At 39.6% G+C, this 27,622-nt stretch overlaps 1 protein-coding gene across 1 annotated transcript; it reads right to left on the bottom strand.

Moving 5' to 3' along the window:
• On the bottom strand, positions 1–27,203 carry SLC16A12 (solute carrier family 16 member 12). Its single transcript, XM_025397616.1, has 6 exons — positions 27,004–27,203; positions 10,718–10,821; positions 8,068–8,211; positions 5,553–6,132; positions 3,034–3,293; positions 1–319 (listed from the first exon to the last, which is right to left on the bottom strand). The coding sequence occupies exons 1-6, from the start codon at positions 27,201–27,203 to the stop codon at positions 57–59; spliced, it is 1,551 nt and encodes a 516-aa protein (XP_025253401.1). The 3' UTR covers positions 1–56.
• Between the last annotated feature and the right edge of the window lie 419 nt (positions 27,204–27,622).

The following is a 27,622-nucleotide window of genomic DNA, read 5'->3' on the forward strand; positions in this document are numbered from 1 at the left end:
TCTGCTGGCCCCACACCTCTCTCAAATCTGAAGATTCTGGGGCTCAAGGCCATTGGTCATGTGAGGCTGTAGCCAGGCACTGCTGTAGCCACAGGCTCCCCATGTTTCTGATCTAATTCTCTCTCCACAGAATAAGCCACTGATCCATTGGTCCATAGCTGCAGCTTGGGATCGGATTCTTTGGCAATGAACTGCAGCTGGGTTTTTCTCATTCTCTTTACAAGTCTACCAAAGCCAAGCAACACAGAACTAAATATCATTGAAAATCCACAGAGGAGGAATGCTGCAGTGTAGCTGCCAGTGGTATCTACCAGCCATCCTGTAACAAACAACAGCAAAATGATATTGTTAAGTTGAAAATTCAATTGCTTACCCACTCTCAAATTCTAATACTTTGTAAGGTTAATAATAGACCAACAGCACCACCAATTGTAATTTTGTGCAGCAACTGAAAAACACATTCTGTTTTCCAGGAAAACTTCTAGAGTGAATTGATCGTTGTTATGTGAAGTGCTTGGAAGAGCATCATGTACTTAGTAGTCACAATGTAAATATTAGTTATTATTAACCCCGTGAAATCTGGTAAAAAGATAAAAATAGCATCATTTAAATTATTCAAGTCGGAATAATTCACCTAGGGTGTTAAAAGAACGTATTTGTAAAAAATGCTAGTAGTAGTCACAGCACCCATACACTATTTTGAGTAACATGACGCTTCAAAGCAGTATCACATTTTCAACTGGATTCAGTCATTATACTCTATCCAGTTTGAAAAATCAGAACTTTGGGCCATTTTAGAATTCGCAAATGCAAACTAGCTTTTTTTTCTTTATCTCTTGTTGCAACAAATTAATCTCAATATCTATCTCAGCTCTACATTTTGAGGAAAACCGGGCATATGATATGCAAAATAGGGGCCACGATGACAGAAAACCAGTGGGGTAACATTATACTTCATCAGGCAATTATTTTATAATTAACCAAGGTTTTTTAAAATTCCTTCAAACTTTCTGATCTGCCAAGAAAACCCATCAGAGAAGTATATGATTTCTTCTTTACCCACTTCAAATCCATTAGTTGAAAATGGCATGTAGAAGTTGTTATAAGTCCCACAAAATTTCCTGAATTTAAACTGCTCTCAGATATTTTAGTTATTGTTTGATTTACTTGTGCATTTCTATAGCACCAAACAAAAAAGACCGAGTAGAGAGTTGTTATTTGAAAGGTAAATAGGTAAGAAAATGATACAATAAGAATTAATCCTCGAATTCCCAGTAATGAGTATCGTGTCTGATTTGCCAATGAAGGCCACGAACTGAAAAAAAGATTCATGAATCCCAGTTTCATTTGTGTCCTGTGACCTTTGATAGGATGACACTGTTTCTAAAGGTTGGTGAGCACTAAAATAGGCTATGGAGGGAGGACGTGGGAACATTTTGGGGGCAGTTTTCAAAAATGGAGCATTAAACATAAAGATCACCATGGAGTTTAAACTGAACAGGATTTTTTCATCTGCACCACTGAAGCGGCCACAATTTCCCCTAGTTTGCTGTTTTTATTCCACCCCAATTGCTGGATTTGGAAATAGCCTGAAACTGTCTATTCACAATAATAGCTAATAGCAGAAACCGTGTCTTCCTCAAAAAAATTCCTGCCTTCTTTCTAGGCAAAGTTTTGGGTTATTTCTCTTTTGCCTGTCTTCAGAGACCTTGTTCACTCTCTCAGTTTTAATTTAGGCAGATAATAATATGGCACAGTAATTCTCAATATTTACCATGCATGAGCATCACAACAAAGCTGGTTGAAAATATAGATTTCTGGAACTCATCCTCAACATTCAGATCTAGGTGGGAGTGTCAAGGAATCTGCATTTTTAATAAGGTCCCTAGGAGACTCTGATGCAGGTGGTGTAAGACCACATGCTTTAGGAAGGAGAAACAAGTTCCAACCTGTTTACTCCGGTCTCTCCAGCATGATAAACACAATGCTAGTTACATACACAATATATACTTGCTGAATTACTTGTTTAATGCATACAATAAATATTTGTCAAATTATTTGTTTAATCATGCTTTACTCTATAGCATTTTAGAGTTTATAAAACATTCTGGGTGCTTTATATGATGACTCCCAAATCTATATATAAATCAGGCCATCCATTAAAGCTCATATTTCATCTTTAAACAGCTCTATTGAGCATTTCTACCTGTATATTTCAGAAATCTCAACATATCTAAAAACCATATTCATTATTTTTCAGGCAAAGCCACTTTCTCTAATTTCTTTATTTTCTCAACCATGACATTATTTTCTAAGTCATCCTTGACTTATATCTCTCATTCACCTCTGTATGCTAAATTCTGCTGAATTTTGTTTTGAAAACCCTCCTTGCCCCCAGAGCTCATCTTTATTTCTGCTGCAGCAGCCCTAGCTAGGCCTTTATCAGCTGCCTCCTAAACCATTAGAATAGAATCTTAGCTACCTCTCTCTTAAGTTACTAGATCAATTGCTAGATCACATTTTCTAACATATACACTTTACCATATTATCCTTTTACATAAAGACTTTAATACTATCCATAGTCTCTGAAGAATAGAGCCTAGTTCCTTTGTCAGGCACCCAAAACACTCCACTATGACACAGGCATTTATAATTTCAGCCTCATCACCCACTGCCCCCTGTTGGAATCCTGTTCTCCCCTGAGACTTCCCTCTGAATGCACCCTACTTATTTATAAAGCTAAACAACTGCTCCATCCCCCTGCTCCCATCATTAATATGGAAAGCAATCAAGACCCTAATTTGGGACTTACTCTTTCCAGGTAGGCTAAGATTCTTACTTTGTTGGAAGAAGATTATAAAACAAGGATGTAGGTGGGACCAAGATAGTTTTGAGGGCTCATATGTTCCTTTTCTCTTTCACTCTTCCCCAACTCTCTTGACAATTCTTTTCATTGACTGCATGTGAGTTTGCTGTTTTCACATCAATATGCCAGAGAGAAAAGGTGGTTGGGGTTTCTCTCTGGAAACTTACCTGCGATGGGTGGGCTCACCAAGTATGGCACTGCGTGAAGGAAGTATACCACACCAAGCGCTGATGACAAAGAGGTGGTCCCCACTATCTCTGTGGTCACTACTGGGATCAAAGTCACGTAGGCACCATCAAAGTAGCCAAAGGTACAAGAGAAAGGCACGAGCAGAGGGAGACTTTGAAGCATTGGAAGGCAGAGATAGCAGAGCCCATCCATTCCCACAGCAAAGAGGTAGCAAACGTACTGGTAATTCTTCAGACACCTGTTGATATGAAGAACAAGAATGAGTGCAAGATGTACACATTCTGTAAAAGAGCTTTAGAGCCACGGCTATGTAGCAGTAAGCACTGCAGTTATTTACAGAGATGGCTTTCCCATTGTGTGTTATCTATGTTGTCTTCCTATCTTTCCTTTTTGCAAATGCAAGAATTCATCTCCCCAGTAAGCATGGTGTGGTAGAAAGAATATATGCTTCAAAATTAGAAAGGTAGAATATTAAAAGTATTTCTGCCACCCACTGCCTGCCTAACTCAATTTCTTTAGCTATAAAATGGAAAGGTTACTTATCTCACAGGGTTACTCTGAAAGTAGTCGTGAAATAAAATGTAGAGCAGGGGTCTCCAATCTTTTGGCTTCCCTGGGCCACATTGGAAGAAGAATAATTGTCTTGGGCCACACATAAAATAAACTAACACTAATGATAGCTGATGAAAAAAAAAAGAAAGAAAGGAAAGAGGAAAGGAAAGGAAAGAAAGGAAGGAAGGAAGGAAGAAAAGAAAGAAAGAAAGAAAGAAAGAAAGAAAGAAAGAAAGAAAGAAAGAAAGAAAGAAAGAAAGAAAGAAAGAAAGAAAGAAAGAGAGAGAGTGTGTGCATAAATCTCAAAGTGTTGTAAGAAAGTTTACAAATTTGTATTGGACCACATTCAAAGCCACCCCAGGCTGCAGGCAGCCCATGGGCTGCAGGTTGGACAAGCTTGACGTAAAGGGTCAGGAGGGTAATTTTCCTAGCAGTCTACCTTATTAGATGCTTTTAGATATGTTATCCATTGGTATATAAATACGCAATAACCCAAGTGGTTACACAAAGGGGAAACTGTAATACAAAGACATTAAAATGGTTTGCCAGAGATGATGGAGGTCTTGGACTAGGACAAAGTCTTAGTGGTATTCCCATTAATTTTCCTGATAACTCCAAACCCATCTATGATATGAATTATTTCAAAGACTCTGTATAATGTCAGCTCCAACAGCTTATGCTTTACAAACATTTTTCTACTCACAGCCTCATTTGAACCTCACAAAACAGTAATAAGGTCAACAGGCAAATATTGCACTGGCTCATTTTACAGAGAGAGATCAATGTGGATCTGAGGATTAGGTGACTTTCTGTAGGTTACAGGGTTAATAAGGAGCAGAGCCAGTGCAAGAACTTAGGTCTAGTATGCCTCAGACTAGAGATGCCTCCATTAGACCTACACCTGGCTGCTTCTTGCTGAGTTATTTGATTGTGAAAATAGGTACTCTTTGCTCTTCTCCTTCTTCTTTAACCATTACAAATGTCCAATTAATACTAAATATCATATTCATAACACTGGAGAATGGCAGTTGGATCCTGATTAATTGCCAAAAACATAATTTGTGAGAAGCTACATGATGGTATTAGCTCTGCAAGTCACCTCTCAAGTGTGAATGGTTCACCATTTAGGAGAATATAAGTGGCCTGCATTCTTCAGTCCAAACAGATGAGCATTTGCTGAAGAAATTACTTTGTAGATTTCTTATAACTTTGGTTTCTAAGCCTACAATTACAAGGAAATTATTTGCAATTTGCATTGTCAAACATAAATATGTGGCTACAGATAATGTGTTATCATTGCCCCTGGCCCTCCTGCCTGAATTGGATTCTGCTCCTTTTTCCATTGCCAGTCAGGAGTGGTTCAAAATAAACTAACACCACCACACCCAGCCAGAAGTTGCCTTGCTTGAGGACTGACTCATCTTAGGATGGAATTAAATCTTAAATCTACCACCAGAACCTGTAGTTACCCTAGGCTTCTGCAATTTAGGCACATCTGGCCCACGACCTCTTTTTGTACTACCTGTGAACTAAGAATGGTTTTTCCGTTTAAAAATGGTTGGAAAAAATCAAAAGAACAATATTTTGTGACACATGAAAATTATAAGAGAAATTCACATTTCAGTTTGCATAAAGTCTTATTGGAACATAGCCACTCTCTTTTGTTTACATATTGTCTGTGGCTGTTTTGTACTATAATAGCAGAGTTGGATAGCTGTGATGAAGAACACTTGGCCTACAAAGCCAAAAATGTTTACTATCTGTCCCTTTACAGAAAATGTTGCCAACCTCTGATCTAGAAGAACCAGCAAGGGAGATGCCTTCAGATACTGCAGACTTATTAACATTATTCAGACCTAGGTATTCTACAGGGTAAGGAGCTGAGGAGAAACTCAAGGCTTAAAGTCCCTTGGTGGGGAACCAATTGTAGTTTCATGAATTTTACCTTCTGTCGGTCAGCCATCCAAATGTAATATTGCCAATAATGTCAATCACTCCAAGTATGGACATAAGAAAAGCAGCTTGCTGATGACTCACTCCAACACTCAAAGCATAAGGCACCAAGTACACAAAGAGAGGGCTGCAGCCATAAGCCATAAACAGAACGGAGATGGCTAACACAACAAAGTCTGACATCAGTAAAAAACTGTACTCTTGCTGCAAACAGCAACAGAGGCAAGTCTGTGCCCATTCTTTGGTCAAAGATGAATAGGGAGACACCCGCTTAAAGTCTTCTTTCTGAGTTCTACAGACATGGTCCTGCTCTGGAGTTGTGTGATCCTCTTTAAGAGTAATTGGCCTCATCAAGGCACCACAAACACAGAGATTCAAGACAAAGCCCCCAAGAATGAGTAAGGCTCCCCGCCAGGAAAACTGTTCAATAAGGAGCTGAACCACAGGAGCCAGGATGAAGGTGCCAATGCCACTTCCTGACATGGCAATACCGTAAGCAAGGGCTTTCCGTCTGCTGAAGTACTTGCCAACCATGGCAATAGCTGGAGAGTAACAAAGTGCAAATCCCAGACCTGAGGATAAAGAGAACTCTATGAGTGCTGATGTACCATAAACAGCCAACGATATCTCAGAATACAATGATTCATATTAAAGAGAATCTGACCTCTCATTAAACACTTTTAAAGCTGCTTTTTACACCAAGCTTAAAATGAGTCTCCCCTCACCAGTCATTCACAATTTGGCAAATGTAGAATATACATGACTTTCTTCTTAGGGAGAACACCCTTAAGGAAATGTGACTTCATAAACAAAGTTAAATGAAGAACATAAAAAGCATTACATGAACTATATTGGAATTCACTAGAAAATCTGGATAATATCAACCAAAGAAACTCATCACCTCCTCCATTTTTTAACTTAAATAATCCAGACAATTGCCTCAACTCTTCACTGCCTATGAAGACACAACACTGATAATCTGTACCACGCTGGAATTTGGATTCAAATAGCATATACAACTATGAAAATTCCAGGGTAATTTTACATAGTTGGGAAACATTATGCCAGTTTTATATGTGAACATAGCAATGTATATTTTCACATATGTGAAAACATCTCTTAAGGTCAGGAGACAAATGTTGACGCTCCAGAGAAAGCTTTCTAGAGACTTCAACTTTTGGGCTGGGTGCAGTGGCTTATGCCTGTAATCCCAGCGCTGTGGGAGGCCGAGGCAGGCAGACCACTTGAGCTCAGGAGTTTGAGACTAGCCTGGGCAATATGGCAAAACCCCATCTCTGGAAAAAAAAAAAAAAATTAGCCAGGTGTGGTGGCATGCGCCTGTAGTCTCAGCTACTCAGGAGGCTGAAGGGGGAGGATGGCTTGAGCCCAGGAGACAGAGGTTGCAGCTGAGATTGTGCCACTGCACTCCAGCCTGAGGACAGGGTCAGATAGATCCTGTCTCAAAAAAAAAAAAAAAAAAAAAAAAAAAAAAGATCAACTTCTATGACTTCTTAAGTAAAGAAAATCTGAGGGGCTTTGAGCCTAGATTTTATGGCAACTAGAATGTCAGAGAAGGAAAAAGAGAATCACCTTCTGAAGCTCCTGCTTTCATCTGCAGTGTAGGGTAGCCAGCAACCCAGAGTTGCCTGGACTCAGGGGTTTCTGGATGTGGGACTTTCAGTGTTAAAACCAGGACAGTGCCTGGTAAACTGGGATCCACTGGTCACCATAGCAGCAGTCAGGTTCTTTGGGTTATTAGGGGTGGATGTACCTTCTTTAGCTAACACAGCCAAATTTATAGCCTCACTATGAGGTTACATCCTTTATTGACCTTATTCATGCCACACCAATGGCACAATGCCCAGACAGGAGTTGGCGCTACTCTCCACACCCCTTTGAGTGATGGGCAAACTCCTACTGCAGTCCCACAGCCAACTCATCTTGATCCTATGCCGTCTCTGTAAGTGTGATTTATTGACTGTACATATTGTTTTTTACCCGTGGGATTTATTATAATTTGCTAAAGTTATAGCATTGAGAAAGAATGCGTAATATAAGAATATTCACAATAAAGGGCTTTTTTAAAATTAGAAACTCCCGTTTATTGGACAGCAATATTCATTACAAAGCAGGAGCAACTCAGATTGACTGTCAATAGTATTTTAATGTCTTGGCAATGGTTGGAAGAATGACCATTGCTGAAAATTCACGTTGCCCTGGGTAATATCTTGTTTCTTCTGAGTACAGAATCTCAGCCATACACTAATTCCGAAGAGAAAGCTGCAGTTGCTTTTGCCATCTGGCTGAATTAAAGTGGAGATGCATTTTCATTAGGGTAATATAATCTCATTTCCAGCTCTGTTTAACTGCTAGGTAGGTAAACATAAGCTAGGTCAACTAAATTATACATCTAACAAAACGAATATTTTATGAGTTACTTCTCTGTTGATGTGCTTGGAACCCCCTGGATGGAGTGGCGTGAGACAGGTGGTACCAAGTGCCCTTACCTGTAAGAACTCCCAGAGTGAGGTAGAGATGCTTCAGACTCGTGGCAAATGAGCTCAGGATGAGTCCGGTAGATGCAAGCAAGCCACCCAGCATGATTCCCACTTGACAGGATAAATGGTTACTGACAACACTCCCAAGTGGAGCTTCAAAAACAATAAGAAATAGGTTCAACAGAAAGGCCTTGAGGGCACTGTGAAAAGGCTGTGATGTGGCATTGACAGAGCAGAGAACCTTTAAAGCATTGGGCCCACCCTATTAATTCTGCAGCTTTGCAAACTGAGGCCCAGACAAAGGAAGTGATTGTCCACGGTCCCACAGACAATAAGCAGCAGGGCTGGAATAGAACTCAAGTGTCCTGACCTGCATTTCAAGGCTCATTCCTCTTCATTCTATTATAGTCACACTGGCAGGACTGTAAGGTGCTTTTTAAACAGTGGATCAACTTTCTCTAAATTACATGTCACTTGCACAGGGATGCTTACTATAGTGTTGATCCTATATCATTAGCAATAATGGTGACAATTAATTGGTGGAGAAAGAAAGTGGATAACACCATGTGACCAGCAGTGTTATGCAGTAAAAGACCAGGGAGAGAGATCATAGACAAATTCCACAATCTGGCCCTGTTTTCAGGCTTCAGCAGGCCCTGTAGTTGAGATATCAAAGCCCAGAAAATCTAAGCAAAATGCTTCATGCACATGGTGACATTCTGGTTGGTCTCACTCGATTTGTGGCTTACCAGTCAGTGTATCAGAATTATGTTGACCTCAAGGCTCATAGAACATTAAGTAAAGCCAGAAGAGGCCAAAAAGGAACTGAAGTTCAGGGGTATATGGCATGGCCCAAGGTCACCAACAAGAGCACCTAACACTGATTGTGAGGTTATCTCTGCCCCTTACTCTTTGGGTCTCTCTGACTAATGGCAGGAGTGATGGGTGAGGAAGGCATGTGAGTTTCCTTCTAAGGAAAAATTCATGCTGACATCAGTAACTCTTAGTAGCAAGATCAGAAGAGCTGATTTTCTAGGTGTTTGAAGAGTATGATCATTTTCGTATCGATCAGACTGAAACTGGGGGCCAACTCAACTGGTAGCTTCTCTGTTCATCACAGAGCAGATCCGTTCCCAGTGGGTGTCCCACATGTGATTCTGCAGACTCTCATCCATACTCTGAACTTTAATGTTCTAATATTATGTTACAAGGTGAGGAGGTAGGTATATGGTAATTGCTTACAACAGGCCTCTTGATCTTGCATAGAATTTAAATATGTTGCTTCTGACATAACCCTACTCAAAGCTTCACACAGTCATTGGGACCATATTGGTCACCTAAGGTCATTTCTCCCTATTTGGGAGATTATGACTATCCTCCAAAAGACAGAAATGAGGGAAATGAGTCACCTTTATCCTCTGAGAAGACAAGCATGGCTTCTTTGGTGTGCTGATGCAAATGCTGTGACTAATAATGAGACCCTGAAAATCAAGTGGTTTAAAAAAAAAAGACAGGCTCTAAAACTCAAATATATGATTTTTTGATCCCTTAAGACCTTCTTATTAGTTGAAAGAGTGGAGTTGATTTAGCCTTCTCATGAAATCTGCTTTTAGTCTTAGAACTGCTCTCAGCTTCCCCCCAACTAAACAAATATTATACATTTCAGTTACAATTTAACTGATTCCTGAGTATGTGTATTTTTTTCCAAAAAGAAATATGAGTCAGTACCTAGAATGGAATAAAATGGTACTATGAGTTACTGAATACAGGTATTATTTCCCTTTTGCCACTAAGACATGGCTTGAAGAGATGAACATTTCCTAAAATACTCAGAACTCATTTAAATGAATGGATTAAGTGGGTCTAAGCTAAAAACAATTTGATTTAATCTTAGAAACTCTCTAAGACATCAGTTTAATAATGTGAGTGTGAAATTTATTTTAAACAAATGCCAGGTCTGTTGTCCTCTACTACACAGATGGAATGTTAATTCCATACGTTTCTAGAACACCCTATATACCTTATATAACACGTTTGGAGTTTCTTGAATGAAATTACAGCCATAATGAATATGTTTATCTCATGACGACATAATCCTATCCTTCCCCAATACTTCTGTAAGCATGAAGATTTATACATGATAAAGATGAAATCCATGAGCCAAATGTCAAGTCCTTGGGAAAGGAACAGAATGCAATCCAAGACTTGAGATGTGATACAACACTGTTGGCACGCATTACTGTATAGAAATGGCTCATGGTACTATCGATAACCATTTACATAACTGGAGAATGAGAAGGCCATAGCATTTGGAAGAGAGAAGCCAAGCATATACTGTAAATTGCTTCCAAAATCAGTACAGGTTCTAGAATGTTCAGCATCCTATCGCTATATGGAAGAACCAAATCTTATGGGTTCTTTTGAGTGTATTATCTAACTGTTCTACCTGACATCAGCGAAGACCATTAATTACAAGAGCAAGTCTGGTTGGTTTTGGCTGAAGGTAGGACTGATCTTTTCTTTATATTATATAGTCCTGGCCAGTTTTTAATGTAGCCCTTCTACTTGGAAAAACTGGTAATCAAAGTCAGTGGAATGTCATTGTCATATGCAGTTCAACAGTGGCCAGTAATTCCCTATCCTAGCAAGTGATACTCACCACAGAGCATGGTTACACAATCTACAATGGAATGGATCCATGCTGTTTGTGCATAATCCTGAGTGAAGTATGTCTGGAACTCCACAAAAAAAATTGAGATACATCTGAAAAATACAATGCAGGCATTTTATACAAAAAGTGAATGAGCATGCATTTGAGCCAGAACTTAAAATGCCTGGTTCAATTAGCTGGTCCTGTCTCCAAGGGTTTTAATTGCTAGACTATAATAAGTGGGAAATCAGAAGTTGACCATTTGGGCCATGCTGGAGAACAAGAAGAACTAGTGTTCAACCACCACATGGGCTATACTAAAGCCAAGTAGATGTGAAGACCACTGCTCTAAAGAAGGTTTTATGGAAACAAAAGCAGGTCAAGAACATGGATTCTTATTTGTTTTTGTATTTTGCTAACTTCTTCTAAGAGGTTATTATACAAATTAAGATTTGACAATAAAGAATTATATATCACCAGCATTGTCATTTCTAGGATTTATATAAAGGAAATAATCAGGTGATATTGATGATTGATAGATAGATAGATAGATAGATAGATAAAAGGATATATTCTGGAGAACTAGTTTAGTCTATAAAATTATATATGTATATAAAATGATAAATTCTGAGGGATAGAATAATAATAGATATATAAGAGGATATATTCTGGAGAATAGCCAAATATCATAACTAATGTGACTGTTCATCAATAAAGGACTGGTTAAATAAATTATGGCATATCAATAAAATAAAATAGTATGTCTTAAAAATCATGATGTTGATCTGTATGTATTGATTTGGAAATAAATTTGCAATATAGTGTTAAGTAAAAAATAAGTTAGTTACCAAACAGTCCATACAGTAAGAACTTATTTTGTAAAAACAGTCTATGTAAATAGAAAATTTCCTGGATGGCCGAATAGGAACCGCTCTGGTCTGCAGCTCCCAGTGTGATTGATGCAGAAGATGGGTGATTTCTGCATTTCCAACTGAGATACCTGGTTCATCTCACTGGGACTGGTTGGACAGTGGGTGTAGCCCATGGAGGGTGAGCTGAACAGGGTGGGGCATTGCTTCACCTGGGAAGCACAAGGGGTCAGGGGATTTCCCTTTCCTAGGCAAGGGAAGCCGTGACAGATTGTACCAGGAAAACTGGGACACTGCCACCTAAATACTACACTTTTCCAATGGTCTTAGCAAACAGCACACCAGGAGATTATATCCCATGCCAAACTCAGAAGGTCCCACGCCCATGGAGCCTTGCTCCCTGCTAGTGCAGCAGTCCAAGATCAGACTGTGAGACTGCAGCCTGGCTGAGGGAGGGGCGCCTGCCATTGCTGAGGCTTGAGTAGGTAAACAAAGTGGCTGAAAGCTCAAACTGGGTGGAGCCCACTGCAGCTCAGTGAGGCCTGCTTGCCTCTATAGACTCCACTTCTGGAGGCAGGGCATAGCTGAACAAAAGGGAGCAGAAATTTCTGCAGACTTAAACATCCCTGTCTTACAGCTCTGAAGAGAGCAGTGGTTCTCGCAGCACAGTGTTTGAGCTCTGAGAATGGACAGACTGTTTCCTTAAGTGGGTCCCTGACCCCCATGTAGCATAACTGGGAGACACCTCCCAGTATGGGCCGACTGACGCCTCATACAGCCGGATGCCCCTCTCAGACGAAGCTTCCAGAGGAAGGATCAGGCAGCAATATTTGCTGTTCTGCAATATTTGCTGTTTTGCAGCCTCTGCTGGTGATACCCAGGCAAAGAGGGTCTGGAGTGGACCTCCAGTAAACTCCGACAGACCTGCAGCTGAGGAACCTGACTATTAGAAGGAAAACTAACAAACTGAAAGGAATAGCATCAACATAAACAAAAAGGACATCCACACCAAAACCCCATCTGTAGGTCACCATCATCAAAGACCAAAGGTAGATAAAACCGCAAAGATGGGCAGAAACCAGAGAAGAAAAGCTGAAAATTTGAAAAACCAGAGCACTTCTTCTCCTCCAAAGGATCACAGCTTCTCATCAGCAATGGAACAAAGCTGGATGGAGAATGACTTTGACGAGTTGACAGAAGTAGGCTTCAGTAATAACGAACTTCTCCAAGCTAAAGGAGGATGTTCAAACCCACTGCAAGGAAGCTAAAAACCTTGAAAAAAGATGAGATGAATGGCTAACTAGAATAAATAGCATAGAGAAGACCTTAAATGACCTGATGGAGCTGAAAACCATGGCATGAAAACTATGTGACGTATGTACAAGCTTCAGTAGCTGATTTGATAAAGTGGAAGAAAGGGTATCAGCGATTGAAGATCAAATTAATGAAATGAAATGAGAAGAGAAGTTTAGAGAAAAAAGAGTAAAAAGAAACGAACAAAGGCTCCAAGAAATATGGGACTATGTGAAAAGACCAAATCTATGTTTGATTGGTGGCCCTCAAAGTGATGGGGAGAATGGAACCAAGCTGGAAAACACTCTTCAGGATATTATCCAGGAGAACTTCCCCAAGCTAGCAAGGCAGGCCAATATTCATATTCAGGAAATACAGAGAACACCACAAAGATACTCCTCAAGAAGAGCAACCCCAAGACACCTAATTGTCAGATTCACCAAGGTTAAAATGAAGGAAAAAATGCTAAGGGCAGCCAGAGAGAAAGGTCGGGTTATCCACAAAGGGAAGCCTATCAGACTAACATGGATCTCTTGGCAGAAACCCTGCAAGTCAGAAGAGACTGGGGGCCAATATTCAATGTTCTTAAAGAAAAGAATTTTCAACCCAGAATTTCATATCTAGCCAAACTAAGCTTCATAAATGAAGAAGAAATAAAATCTTTCACAGACAAGCAAAAGGTGAGAGATTTTGTCACCACCAGGCCTGCCCTACAAGAGCTCCTGAAGGAAGCACTAAACATGGAAAGGAACAATCAGTACCAGCCACTGCAAAAACATGCCAAATTGTAAAGACCATCGATGCTAGGAAGGAACTGCATCAACTAATGGGCAAACTAACCAGCTAACATCATAATGACAGGATCAAATTCACACATAACAATATTAACCTTAAATGTAAATAGGATAAATGTCCCAATTAAAAGACACAGACTGGCCCACTGAATAAAGACTCAAGAGTCATCAGTGTGTTGTATTCAGGACACCCATCTCACATGCAGAGACACATGCAGGTTCACAATAAAGGGATGGAGAAGATCTACCGAGCAAATGGAAAGAAAAAAAAAGGAAGGGGTTTCAATCCTAGTCTCTGATAAAACAGACTTTAAAGCAACAAAGATCAAAAGACACAAAGAAGGCCAATACATAATGGTAAAGGGATCAATTCAACAAGAAGAGCTGACTATCCTAAATATATATGCACTCAATACAGGAGCACCCAGATACATAAAGCAAGTCCTTAGAAACCTACAAAGAGACTTAGACTCCCACACAATAATAATGGGAGACTTTAACACCCCACTGTCAATATGAGACAGATCAACAAGACAGAAGGTTAATAAGGATATCCAGGACTTGAACTCAGCTCTGCATCAAGCAGACCTAATAGACATCTACAGAGCTTCCACCCCAAATCAACAGAATATATATTCTTTTCAGCACCACATTGCACTTATTCCAAAATTGGCCACATAGTTGGAAGTAAACCACTCCTCAGCAAATGTAAAAGGACAGAAATCACAATAAACTGTCTCTCAGACCACAGTGCAATCAAATTAGCACTCAGGATTAAGAAATTCACTCAAAACCGCATAACTACATGGAAACTGAACAACCTGCTCCTGAATGACTACTGGATAAATAACAAAATGAAGGCAGAAATAAAGATGTTATTTGAAACCAATGAGAACAAAGACACAACACACCAGAATCTCTGGGACACATTTAAAGCAGTGTGTAGAGGGAAATTTATGGCACTAAATGCCCACAAGAGAAAGCAGGAGAGATCAAAATTGACACCCTAACATCACAATTGAAAGAACTAGAGAAGCAAGAGCAAACAAATTCAAAAGCTAGCAGAAGGCAAGAAATAACTAAAATAGAGCAGAACTGAAGGAGACAGAGACAAGAAAAACTCCTCAAAAAAATCAATGAATCCAGGAGCTGGTTTTTTGAAAAGATCAACAAATAGATAGACCACTAGCAAGACTAATAAAGAAGAAAAGAGAGAAGAAACAAATAGACATGATAAAAAATGACAAAGGGGAAATCACCACAGACCCCACAGAAATACAAACTACTATCATAGAATACAAACTACCATCAGAGAATACTATAAACACCTCTACGCAAATAAACTAGAAAATCTAGAAGAAATGGATAAATTCATGGACACATATTCCCAAGACTAAATCAGGAAGAAGTTGGATCCCTGACTAGACCGATAACAGGCTCTGAAATTGAGGCAATAATTAATAGCCTACCAACCAAAAAAAGTCCAGGACCAGACGAATTCACAGCCGAATTCTATCAGAGGTACAAAGAGGAGCTGGTACCATTCCTTCTGAAACTATTCCAATCAATAGAAAAAGAGGGAATCCTCCCTAACTCATTTTATGAGGTGAGCATCATTCTGATACCAAAGCCTGGCAGAAACACAACAACAACAAAAAGGGAATTTTAGACCAATATCCCTGATGAACATCGATGCAAAAATCCTCAATAAAATACTGGTAAACCAAATCCAGCAGCACATCAAAAAACTTATCCACCAAGAACAAGTTGGCTTCATCCCTGGGATGCAAGACTGGTTCAACATACACAAATCAATAAATGTAATCCATCATATAAACAGAACCAAAGACAAAAACCACATGATTATCTCAACAGATGGAGAAAAGGCCTTCAACAAAATTCAACATTCCCTTCATGCTAAAAAATCACAATAAACTAAGTATTGATGGAACGTATCTCAAAATAATAAGAGCTATTTATGACAAACCCACAGCCAATATCATGCTGAATGGGAAAAAACTGGAAGCATTCCCTTTGAAAACTGCCACAAGACAGGGATGCCCTCACTCACCACTCCTATTCAACATAGTGTTGGAAGTTCTGGCCAGGGCAATCAGGGAAGTGAAAGAAATAAAGGGTATTCAATTAGGAAAAGAGGAAGTCAAATTGTCCTTGTTTGCAGATGACATGATTGTATATTTAGAAAACCCCATCATCTCAGCCCAAAAGCTCCTAGAGCTGATAAGCAACTTCAGCAAAGTGTCAGGATACAAAATCAATGTGCAAAAATCTCAAGCATTCCTATACGCCAATAACAGACAGAGAGTCAAATTATGAGTGAACTCCCATTCACAATTGCTTCAAAGAGAATAAAATACCTAGGAATCCAACTTACAAGGGATGTGAAGGACCTCTTCAAGGAGAACTACAAACCACTGCTCAATGAAATAAAAGAGGACACAAACAAATGAAAGAACATTCCATGCTCATGGATAGGAAGAATCAGTATCTTGAAAATGGCAATACTGCCCAAGGTAATTTATAGCTTCAATGCGATCCCCATCAAGCTACCAATGCCTTTCTTCACAGAATTGGAAGAAACTACTTTAAAGTTCGTATGGAACCAAAAAAGAGCCTGCATTGCCAAGACAATCCTAAGCAAAAAGAACAAAGCTGGCAGCATCACCCTACCTGATTTCAAACTATACTACAAGGCTACAGTAACCCAAACAGCCTGGTACTGGTACCAAAACAGAGATATAGACCAATGGAACAGAACAGAAGCCTCAGAAATAACACCACACATCTATAACCATCTGATCTTTAACAAACCTGACAAAAATAACAAACGGGGAAGGGATTCCCTATTTAATAAATGGTGCTGGGAAAACTGCCTAGCCATATGGGGAAAGTTGAAACTGGATCCCTTCCTTATACCTTATACAAGAATTAATTCAAGACAGATTAAAGACTTAAATATTAGACCTAAAACCAAAAAAATCCTAGAAGAAAACCTAGACAATACCATTCAGGACATAGGCATGAGTTAGGACTTCATGATTAAACACCAAAAGCAATGGCAACAAAAGTCAAAATAGACAAATGGGATCTAATCAAATTAAAGAGCTTCTGCACAGCAAAAGAAACTACCATCAGAGTGAATGGGCAACCTGCAGAATGCGAGAAAATTTTTGTAATCCACTCATCTGACAAAGGGCTAATATCCAGAATCTAGAAAGAACTTAAACAAATTTACAAGAAAAAAATTAAACCACCCCATCAAAAAGGTGGCAAAGGATATGAACAGACACTTCTCAAAAGAAGACATTTATGCAGCCAACAGACACATGAAAAAATGCTCATCATCACTTGTCATCAGAGAAATGCAAATCAAAACCACAATGAGATGCCATCTCACACCAGTTAGAATGGCCATCATTAAAAAGTCAGGAAACAACAGGCGCTGGAGAGGTTGTGGAGAAACAGGAACACTTTTACACTGTTGGTGGGACTGTAAACTAGTTCAACCATTGTGGAAGACAGTGTGGCAATTCCTTAAGGATATAGAACTAGAAATACCATTTGACCCAGCAATCCCATTACTGGGTATATACTCAAAGGATTATAAATCATTCTACTATAAAGACACAAGCACACATATGTTTATTGTGGCACTATTCACAATAGCAAAGACTTGGAACCAACCCAAATGTCCATCAATGATCGACTGGATTAAGAAAATGTGGCACATATACACCATGGAATACTATGCAGCCATAAAAAAGGATGAGTTCATGTCCTTTGTAAGGACATGGATGAAGCTGGAAACCATAATTCTGAGCAAACTATCGCAAGAACAGAAAACCAAACACCGCATGTTCTCATTCATAGGTGGGAAGCGAACAATGAGAACACTTGGACACAGGGCAGGGAACATCACACACTGGTGCCTGTCGTCGGGTGGAGGGATGTGGGAGGGATAGCATTAGGAGAAATACCTAATGTAAATGACAAATTAATGGGTGTAGCAAACCAACATGGCACATGTATACCTATGTAACAAACCTGCACATTGTGCACATGTACCCTAGAACTTAAAGTATAATTAAAAAAAAAGAAAATTTCCTGAAAGCGTATACACTAAAATGTACCTAATCATTATATGTAAATAGTGAGATCAGAAATAATTATTTTATTCTTTATTCAGCATTTTGAATTACTTTTCAATAAACATGATTTCTTATGTAACCAGAAATGTGTATATATGTGTGTGTATGTGTGTATGTGCAGAGGAAGAGAAAGAAATATTTACATTGAAAAATAGTTAATTACTTAGAGAAAGACATGTGAACAAGAAGCAATAGTTTGCATCACTGTGCAACTTGGAAGAGCCTTATATGGATTAGCATGGTGTCCTCATTCAGGTAGGAAGCTTTTATAGCCTGGTAATAACAGGGGAAGAAATCAGGCCTGTGGCTTGGGGATGAGATAAGAGGTTATTAATCTCTTTGGAGCTAAGTTCCAATTAATCGTGCTTTAACAATCCATAGTAACCTGTTATGTTCACTCTCCCTCTCCTCTCCAGTTGCTGCTGGATGTGAAAGTAGGTGGTGAAGAGCTTGGAGAAGAAGGGAGAGAACCAGGTATAAACAAGACTGCTGTGTTAGGCAGGGCCAACTTCATGGGAGTGCAGCCTACACAGTCACATAGAGCCTGGCACTTAGAAGTATGAAACTTGATTTAATGCTTGACTGTCACTGACTGAATTTTTTTTTTTTTGAAACAGAGTTTCACTCTTGTTGCCCAGACTGGAGTGCAATGACGTGATCTTGGGTCACTGCAACCTCTGCCTCCCAGGTTCAAGCGATTCTCCTGTCTCAGCCTCCCGAGTAGCTGGGATTACAGATGCGTGCCTCCATGCCCGGCTAATTTTCGTATTTTTAGTAGAGACGGGGTTTCATCATATTGGTCAGGCTGGTCTCGAACTCCTGACCTCAGGTGATCTGCCTGCCTTGGTTTCCCAAAGTGCTGGGATTACAAGCTTAATAATTTAATATTTGAATTTGTGTTTCATACGTGCAGTGCAATGGAACAATGGAGACTTTATGTAAGCAGAGGAGATACATGCAATATGTGTTTCTGCAGTTCTGTGATCCACCATTCACACATAGTGTTAGAGATGTCCCATAAGCACAGTATTCTGCTAGGCCCACGATTCGAGAGAGTTCAGTTAAGACTCAAAGCCAGTATGAGGAAAGTGTGTTACATCTACAACTTGGCAGGCCTGGGGATAGGGAATGAAGTGTCTACCCGCCCCAAGAGGCTATGCTTTCCTTTTGAACCAAAACCTGCTTCAAATGCAGAAAGAAGGCAGTGGTGTTCTAAGAATCACAAAGGACCAAGGATTCCTATCACACCCTTTTTCATTCATATCACTTCCCTGTATTAGCGAACCACTAATGCTGAGGGTGATGGCATAGAAGGAAAGAGAAAGATCGGCCAACGCTATTTCCATTTCCTTTCAGTCCTTCCTTACTCATCAATAAGCTGAAGGTAGGAGAATGTCGATAGGATGTGCAAGTCTCAGGAAGTCAAAGGAAAACAGTTGAGTTAGTTTTGTGCAGGGTTTCTATTGTTCTGATGGAAAATGAAGTAAGTATGTATGAGCTACAAAATAAGAGTTGTGTGACTTCAGTGATTCCATATATGAGTTCAAGACTCATATTTGCATTTAAAGCTGACATTGCATAACATAAAGATGTATGGTCAATTCATTCTAATTATTTCACACTCTCATTTACTTTACTTAGAATAACACTAAATAGCAAATTTAAACATCATGAAAAATGTAAAGAGACCACTGAAGAAAGGAAAAAGCTTTCTATTTTAGTACATTTAACAGCATTTCCCCCTGCTTTTTGAGCAAGGGTCCTTGCATTTTCATTTTGCGCTGGGCCCTATAATTTTGTTGTTGATCCTAGTGGTAGGAAAGAGAAAATGGAACAGTGTGGTGAGCTAAATTCTAAGTCCCAGCAAAAGGTGGGATGAAGTTTGGCATGCAGGGCATATAGTAAGGATCAACACTTGTAGAAGGAAAGGGAAGGATGCAGGATTAGGCAGAGAGGTCGAACTGCAATGCAGGCCTAACAAATTCTCAGCCAATTCCAGATGAAATGGTCCAGCCCTGATGCACATCCTCAATCAGTCATTGGTGGTGAGTACCCCCTCTACGCCCAAGGGTGTGCTCTTGGGAGAGGCAGCTTTCTGCAGGTGAGGAGGACCTAAGAATTGACAGCTGCAGGCTCTGCTGACTGTACATCCTGCAGCTAAGGCCAAGTGAGTGGCGCATCTCTGTGTTCACCACAGTCCCATTCTTGTATGCCACACTGAATGCTATATGTAATCTCTGTCAAAGGGGTATAAAAAGTGGTCCTTCTCTATCCAGTGATTTAAGAAACCACACATGCTGCAGCAGATCTGATGCTAGATTAATAATTATGTCAGAACTTGGAGTACTAAATAGTCACACCCAACGACAGAGAGAATGGTAACATGAACTGCCTGGCATTGATTAACTGCAACAGTCAAACTAGCTTTAATTCAGTGTAAACAATAACAAAAACCTTATGATGGTTCTTAACATTCTAAAGATTGCTAGTCTAATACTAAAAAGGTTATTTTCTCCTAACCACTAGGACTTCAATTTAAGTGAACAACGTTTCATTGGATTTGCCCTCATTATAAAATGCAGACATGTACCACATAATGACATTTTGATCAACAATAGACTACATATACAATGGTGACTTCATAAGATTATAGTATCATATTTTTACTGTACCTTTTCTATGTTTATATACCCAAGCACTTACTATTGTGTTACAGTTGCCTACAGTATTCAGTATCATACAGTAACATGCTGTACAGGTTTATAACTTAGGAGCAATAGGTTATATGATATAGTCTAAGTGTGCAGTACACACTACTTTCTAGGCTTGTGTGGGATAAGAGGTTATTAATCTCTTTGGAGCTAAGTTCCTGATGCTCTCCCTTTTCCCACTCCCCCACCCAGACAGGCCCCAGTGTGTGTTGTTCCCCTTCCTGTGTCCACGTGTTTTCATTGTTCAGCTTCCACTTATGATTGAGATGATGGAGTGTTTGGTTTTCTGTTCCTGTGTTAGCTTCCCGAAGATAATGGCTTCCAGCTCCATTCATGTCCCTGCAAAGGACGTGATCTTATTCCTTTTTATGGCTGCATAGTACATACATAGTGGTGCATATGTACCACATTTTCTTTATCCAGTCTATCACTGATGGGCATTTGGGTTGATTCCATGTCTTTGCTATTGTGAATAGGGTTGCACTGAACATATCTGTGCACATATCTTTATATTATAATAGTATGATTTATATTCCTTTGGGTATATACCCGGTAATGGGATTGCTGGGTCAAATGGTATTTCTATGCAAAAATTGAAAAATAGGATCTAATTAAACTAAAGAGTTTCTGCACAGCAAAAGAAACTATCATCAGAGTGAACAGACAACCTACAGAATGGGAGAAAATTTTTGCAACCTATCCATCTGACAAAAGTCTAATATCCAGAATCTACAAGGAACTTAAACAAACTTACAAGAAAAAAACAAACAACCCGATTAAAAAGTGGGCAAAGGACATGAACAGATACTTCTGAAAAGAAGACACTTATGCAGCCGACAAACATATGAAAAAAGCTCAACATCACTGATCATTAGAAAAATGCAAATCAAAACTACAATGAGATACAATCTCACACCAGTCAGAATGGTGATTATTAAAAAGTCAAGAAACAACAGATGCTGGCAGGGCGGCAGAGAGATAGCAACACTTTTACACTATTCACAGGAATATAAATTAGTTCAACCATTGTAGAAGACAGTGCAGTGATTCCTCAAAGACCTAGAACCAGAAATACCATGAAGTGTGATTTTTTTTTTCAAACTTTATTGAATATTTTTATGTACAACCAGTTACTACATTTTTTTTTTAGGCAGAGAACACATGTACTTAATTTTATACAGAACACTGAATTAGCCAGAATGTTCTGAACTGAGCACCCTTTATTCCATCCTGCTTTAGCTACCATTTCTTTTTGGAGCAAAGATCTCTCCCCCTGTACCTTTTTCAAAAATATTCAGACTGTAATGTTATTGTAATTTGCTTAGTGGAAACTGAGAGCAGCAGTATAAACATATTTATCCCAAGTCTGATTGTGATTGTGGTGTCCTAAGTTATATCCTAAAGATGGAGAAGGGCCTGGAAAACTCTGTAGAACATCCACTGTGTCCCTGAGGATCAATAATGAAAGATGTTAGCATGTGTGGATGACCTGGGTTCCACCTAGGAGGTTTGTTTATTTACTTGTAGATAGGAGCATACTATAGAAGTTCTTTTTCAGACAGAGGGATTAGCAAATTTTTTCTTCTTTAAAGGACCAGCATCCATTTGCTGTTGATAAAGATAAAATTGTTTATAGTGCTGCCAAATCTAAGCAGCTGTTATTAGAATCTCCTCCAGTTTCATCACCAATTGAATCCAATATGCATTAGCCCATATACCTCTGGTCAAACGAGGCAGGAGTTTTCAGTCAAACATGTTAGATTGGGCAAGTGATAACACAAAATTGGGCGTCTATGAGCTTCATTCTCTTCATGGTTCTTCTACAGACAGAAGTATGAGAATTTGACCTTTGGGTCTATTTGCCTGTCTGAAAAATAACAGTAATAGGCACTTTGGAACCATCTACTTACTTCTTTTTTGGTGTACAGAGGATTTAAGAGTTAAGCTCCCTTAGTTATCCAATTGAAAGATTTGGCATAAGCGCACCAACTATGATTAAGGAAACGACTAAAGTGACAGGCATTCTGCCACCGGAAGGTATTTCTGGAGTGAACTGATTTTGCCTTTCTATTCATCATCAAATTGATACTTGGATACAGCTTAATATTGAGCAGATAGAATAAATTGCCTTTACTGTTCACATACTGAAGAGCTTTGCTTAATTAGGATTTGGTTGGGAACAAGGTGGTAAAGAGGCATTATTAGTGATTATTCCTGACACTTTTAAACAGTTTTTAAGTTCTTAAAATGCATCCAATCCTGAATTTCAAAGAATAGAAAGAATCATGGGGTGATGGTAAATCAGGATGGATTATCCCCTTCCTATAAATTGCAATGTAGGGTGAGTTAACAAACCACTTTAGGATCCTGAGTTAACTTTTGATCTTACTGGAAAAAAATTGTGCAAGTAAGATGTGTTTAACTTTTTCCTATTTGTCTGTGGTATGTCAGAGGAGGGGCAAGCCTAAGAAGTTTACACTAAAGTAAAACACTGTGGAAAGTGAGAAAATTTGAGGAGCACTCAGGAATACCTGTTCCTCTGCAATTTTTCCTATGGAAAAATTTTGCACTAAGATAGACATTTTATGAGAAGAAAAGATAATTAATTCCTTGGTTCCTAGGTTCCTTAGTCTGAAGTGTGATTCTTAAGAGGGTCTCTGTAAGAGGAATTTGGAGACATTTATTCCCTTGGTACTATGACTTCTCATCGCTGATATGACAGCTCACTGGGTATTAAGAAGTTGCCCATGTTAAGACAGTGACTCCCATAACCATTTTTAAAAAAACAAAAAACAAAAAGCCATGTCTTCTAATACACAGTTGTTCCAAAGGATAAGCTGCAGAGTTTGCGTGTTTGTGTGTGTATGTGTATGTTTGTGTGTTTGTAGTGTGTATGCAGGGGCAGGTAGAAGTGTGGTGTACGTATGAGAATAGTTTAGGAAGCTATTGAATTATGTATTGGAAAGACCATAGTGGTTTCTGTGTTTATGTGTGTGTGTGTGTGTGTGTGTTTGTTTCAAGAGTCAATGGATTATGAATGTATGTACAGTGACAAATAAGATGAGAAGTAAAAAACAAAACAAAACAAAAAACTAGAATTCCAGTCCAACTCTGTCCTGCTAGACAAAAATAAATGTAGGCCAGGCACGGTGGCTCACCCCTGTAATCCAAGCACTTTGGGAGGCCAAGGCGGGCAGATCACCTGAGGTCAGGAGTTCGAGACCATCCTGGCCAACATGGTGAACCCTATCTTACTAAAAATACAAAAAATTAACTGGGAATGGTGGTACGCATCTGTAATCCCATCTACTGAGGAGGCTGAGACAGGAGAATCACTTGAACCCGGGAGGCAGAGGTTGCAGTGAGCTGAGATCATGCCACTGCACTCTAGCCTGGGCAATAAGAGTGAAACTCCATCTCAAAAAATAAAAATAAAAATAAAATAAGTGTAGGCAAGTCAATCTTTCTGAGCATCAGTGTCCTAATCTATTAAATAGAGGGTGAATAAATCACAAGGCTCACATGAGACTACATGATTGGGAGACTTATCTTTTTTTTTTTTTTTTTTTTTTTTTTTTTTTTTTTTTTTGAGACGGAGTCTCGCTCTGTTGCCCAGGCTGGAGTGCAGTGGCGCGATCTCGGCTCACTGCAAGCTCCGCCTCCCGGGCTTACGCCATTCTCCTGCCTCAGCCTCCCAAGTAGCTGGGACCACAGGCGCCCGCCACCTCGCCCGGCTAGTTTTTTGTAATTTTTAGTAGAGACGGGGTTTCACCGTGTTCGCCAGGATGGTCTCGATCTCCTGACCTCGTGATCCGCCCGTCTCGGCCTCCCAAAGTGCTGGGATTACAGGCTTGAGCCACCGCGCCCGGCCGGGAGACTTATCTTAATATCTCATTGAAAAGCACTATGGGCAACTCCACAAAAGTGCAACTTCATCATGAAGACTCAACTACCCCCAAGATTCCAGCATGATCCCTCCTTCTAAAGCATTGTGCCCACTTCCAGAACTCCCTCATCATGGGAATGATGGAAGCTTCTATATGAAGGACTAAGATGAAAAGGATTCCTTTTAACTCCACACTTCTTTAAACCCAGAACACAAGACTCATAATATAGATGAGTTTTTTGTTGTTGTTTGTTTGTTTGTTTTGAGATGGAGTCTCGCTCTATCACCCAGGCTGGAGTGCAGTGGCGCGATCTCGGCTCACTGCAAGCTGTGCGTCTCGGATTCACACCATTCTCCTGCCTCAGCCTCCTGAGTAGCTGGGACTAGAGGCGCCCACCACCACACCTGACTAACTTTTTGTATTTTGTTTAGTAGAGACAGGGTTTCACCGTGTTAGCCAGGATGGTCTTGATCTCCTAACCTCGTGATCCACCTGCCTCAGCCTCCCAAAGTGCTGATATTACAGGTGTGAGCCACCACGCCTGGCCTATAGATGAGTTTTATAGACTCATATTATAGACTCATAATCTAGACTTCTTAATGTCCAGGGAGCTGTCATATCAGTGATGAGAAGTCACACTGTCAAAGGGATAATTGTATCCCAATTCCTCTTACAGAGGTCTTCTTAAGAATCACACTTCAGCCCGGCACAGTGGCTCACACCTGTAATCCCAGCACTTTGGGAGGCTGAGGCGGGTGGATCACCTGAGTCAAGAGTTCGAGACCAGCCTGACCAACATGGTGAAACCCTGTCTCTACTAAAAATACAAAAATTAGCTTGGCGTGGTGGTAGATACCTGTAATCCTAGCTGCTTGAGAGGCTGAGGCAGGAGAATCGCTTGAATCTGGGAGGAGGAGGTTACAGTGAGTGGAGATTGCACCATTGCGCTCCAGCCTGGGCAACAGAGGGAGACTCCATCTCAAAAAAAAAAAAAAAAAAAAAAAAAAAAAAAAAAAAAAAAAAACCCAAACAAACAACAATAACAACAAAAAAAAACACACTTCATAGTATTTCCGGTTCTAGGTGAGGGAGGAATCACCACACTGTCTTCCACAATAGCTGGACTAATTTATATTCCCACCAACAGCGTAAAATCACTCAGCATCAATTGTATTATTTTGAACAAATCTGTAGTTTATCATGACACACAATCAACCAACCTTACTGTAGCAAAGGTAAACATCTTATTCTATCCTGCATTGTATCTTTGCTATGGGAGGGACATTGATGCCTCTACTGATGATGCCATCAAATAATTAGTCCAAATTACTTTCTTGTAAGGGTCTGCTGCCAGAGGAGAGAAATAAAGATTTCCATTTGAGTGAAAGCACCTGTAGAGGAAAGAGCTAACATATGTAGACTTCAAATGCATATTTACTCCAAATATAAATGAGATGGATGAATCCTAACATACATGCATCTAACTTAAGCATATTCAACACTGTGACCTTGGAGAAAAGTAAGAGGGAGAAGAGAGCAGGCAAGAATGAGAGAATCCCTGTATCTATGTTTGTGCTCTCCTTCAACCTAGAAGTCAGCCTTCACCACAAGAGCCAAAATGCAAAATAAAGCAAAATAATTTAAATTCTAGGTTTTAAGCTTCCAGGGGCTTAATGAGCCCTAGGGAGCAAAGGAGTTTTCCAGGATTATTTTGGCCTTACAAGTTTTATCCTTTCTGGGATGAATATAGACCCTAACCCTGTGTAAGATTAACTCTGTGTGACACATTCACACATCCACTACAAACTTTATAATCATACTCTTATCACCTGGCACCTGTTTTCCTCACCGCTAGACTTAAAGCCACATCACACCATCATGATTATGATCTCTTGTCATCAGTTTGACCATAGTGTTTTTTTTTTTATTTATGAATTGTAGATCACACATCCTATTAGCTTTGTAAAACTTTAATGAATAAGATCTATCTTAATTCAGATTTATCATTAAGATGAGAGAGTTAAAAATTCTGGAGAAACACATTCGTAGAAATGATCTTACCCTCCCCTGGAGCTATGCCGGCTTAAGCTAAATTACCTTCTCAGGTGTGCATTTACCAATTCTTTAAAATCCCCAGAAAAGTGATTTCATTATGAAAATACTGTAGGACATTTCCCATGCTATTTCATATGTGATGAGTTTTCACTATTTCCTATTAATGAAGAGTGGAAGATGAAGAGTGAAAAGAAATAAATGTTTCCTTCCACATCTTCTAGAGCTGCTTATGAAAATGAACGACTGGAATAGTCACAGCATTGGCCTAAAACTGTCCTAAGACTCCAGGTTTAAATATCAGATATGATAGAAAAGACCACTATCTGGGACTCATAAGTGTCAGAGAATCACATACTTTGCAAAGGAAACAATACCTGAGCAGTCAATGGAAATACACACACACCACATGCACACACACATATCTTCACAATGATGGGTTCAGAAACAGAATGAAGCAGATTTAAAAGAAAAGACAGGCCAGGTCATCTTAATAAGTCAAGAAGGAAATCCTACCTACCTTGTGACTGCCCGGGTGCAGATGGTAACAAGGAAACAGCCAGCCACAATCATCCAGCCCCAGCCTCCATCTGGAGGGGAGGTAGACCGAGCTCTATTTACTTTTGCCATCGTTTTTCTTTTTTCTTCTTTTCCAGGTTGCTCCAACAGCCCAGTTATGATCTTGGAAGAGTTTGCTGTCCAGTGACTTCCTGTTGGCATTCAAGGTTGGCATAGAACGCTACCTGGCACATGGGTTACTCGCCATCTAAAACCAAAAATCAGGACATATTTATATCTTATTGCTATGTCCAAAGGTTAATTTTTCTTCACTTGGTAAAACATGATTATTACTTTCCTATTAAATATGAGTATTTGTAACTATGAATACTAGACTGGGGCAGACTATTTGCTGTCCTTGGTACATACTTTCTTTTTAAAAAATAGAATAGACCCTCTCAAATTGTAGTCAAATGCATGTCTACTCTATTTGATACCATTTTTCCCTAGCCTCTCTTGAAGGTAGTTGTGGCAATAAAGTGTAGTCTCCATTAAAGGGATGTGAGCAGAAGTCATGTGTGCCACTTCTGGTTCATCAACTCAAAGGCAAAGGTACTTTTCAAGGACTTCCAGCACCCTCT

The sequence above is a fragment of the Theropithecus gelada genome, chromosome 9 (assembly GCF_003255815.1).
Source record: "Theropithecus gelada isolate Dixy chromosome 9, Tgel_1.0, whole genome shotgun sequence".
Taxonomy (NCBI): Eukaryota; Metazoa; Chordata; class Mammalia; order Primates; family Cercopithecidae; genus Theropithecus; species Theropithecus gelada.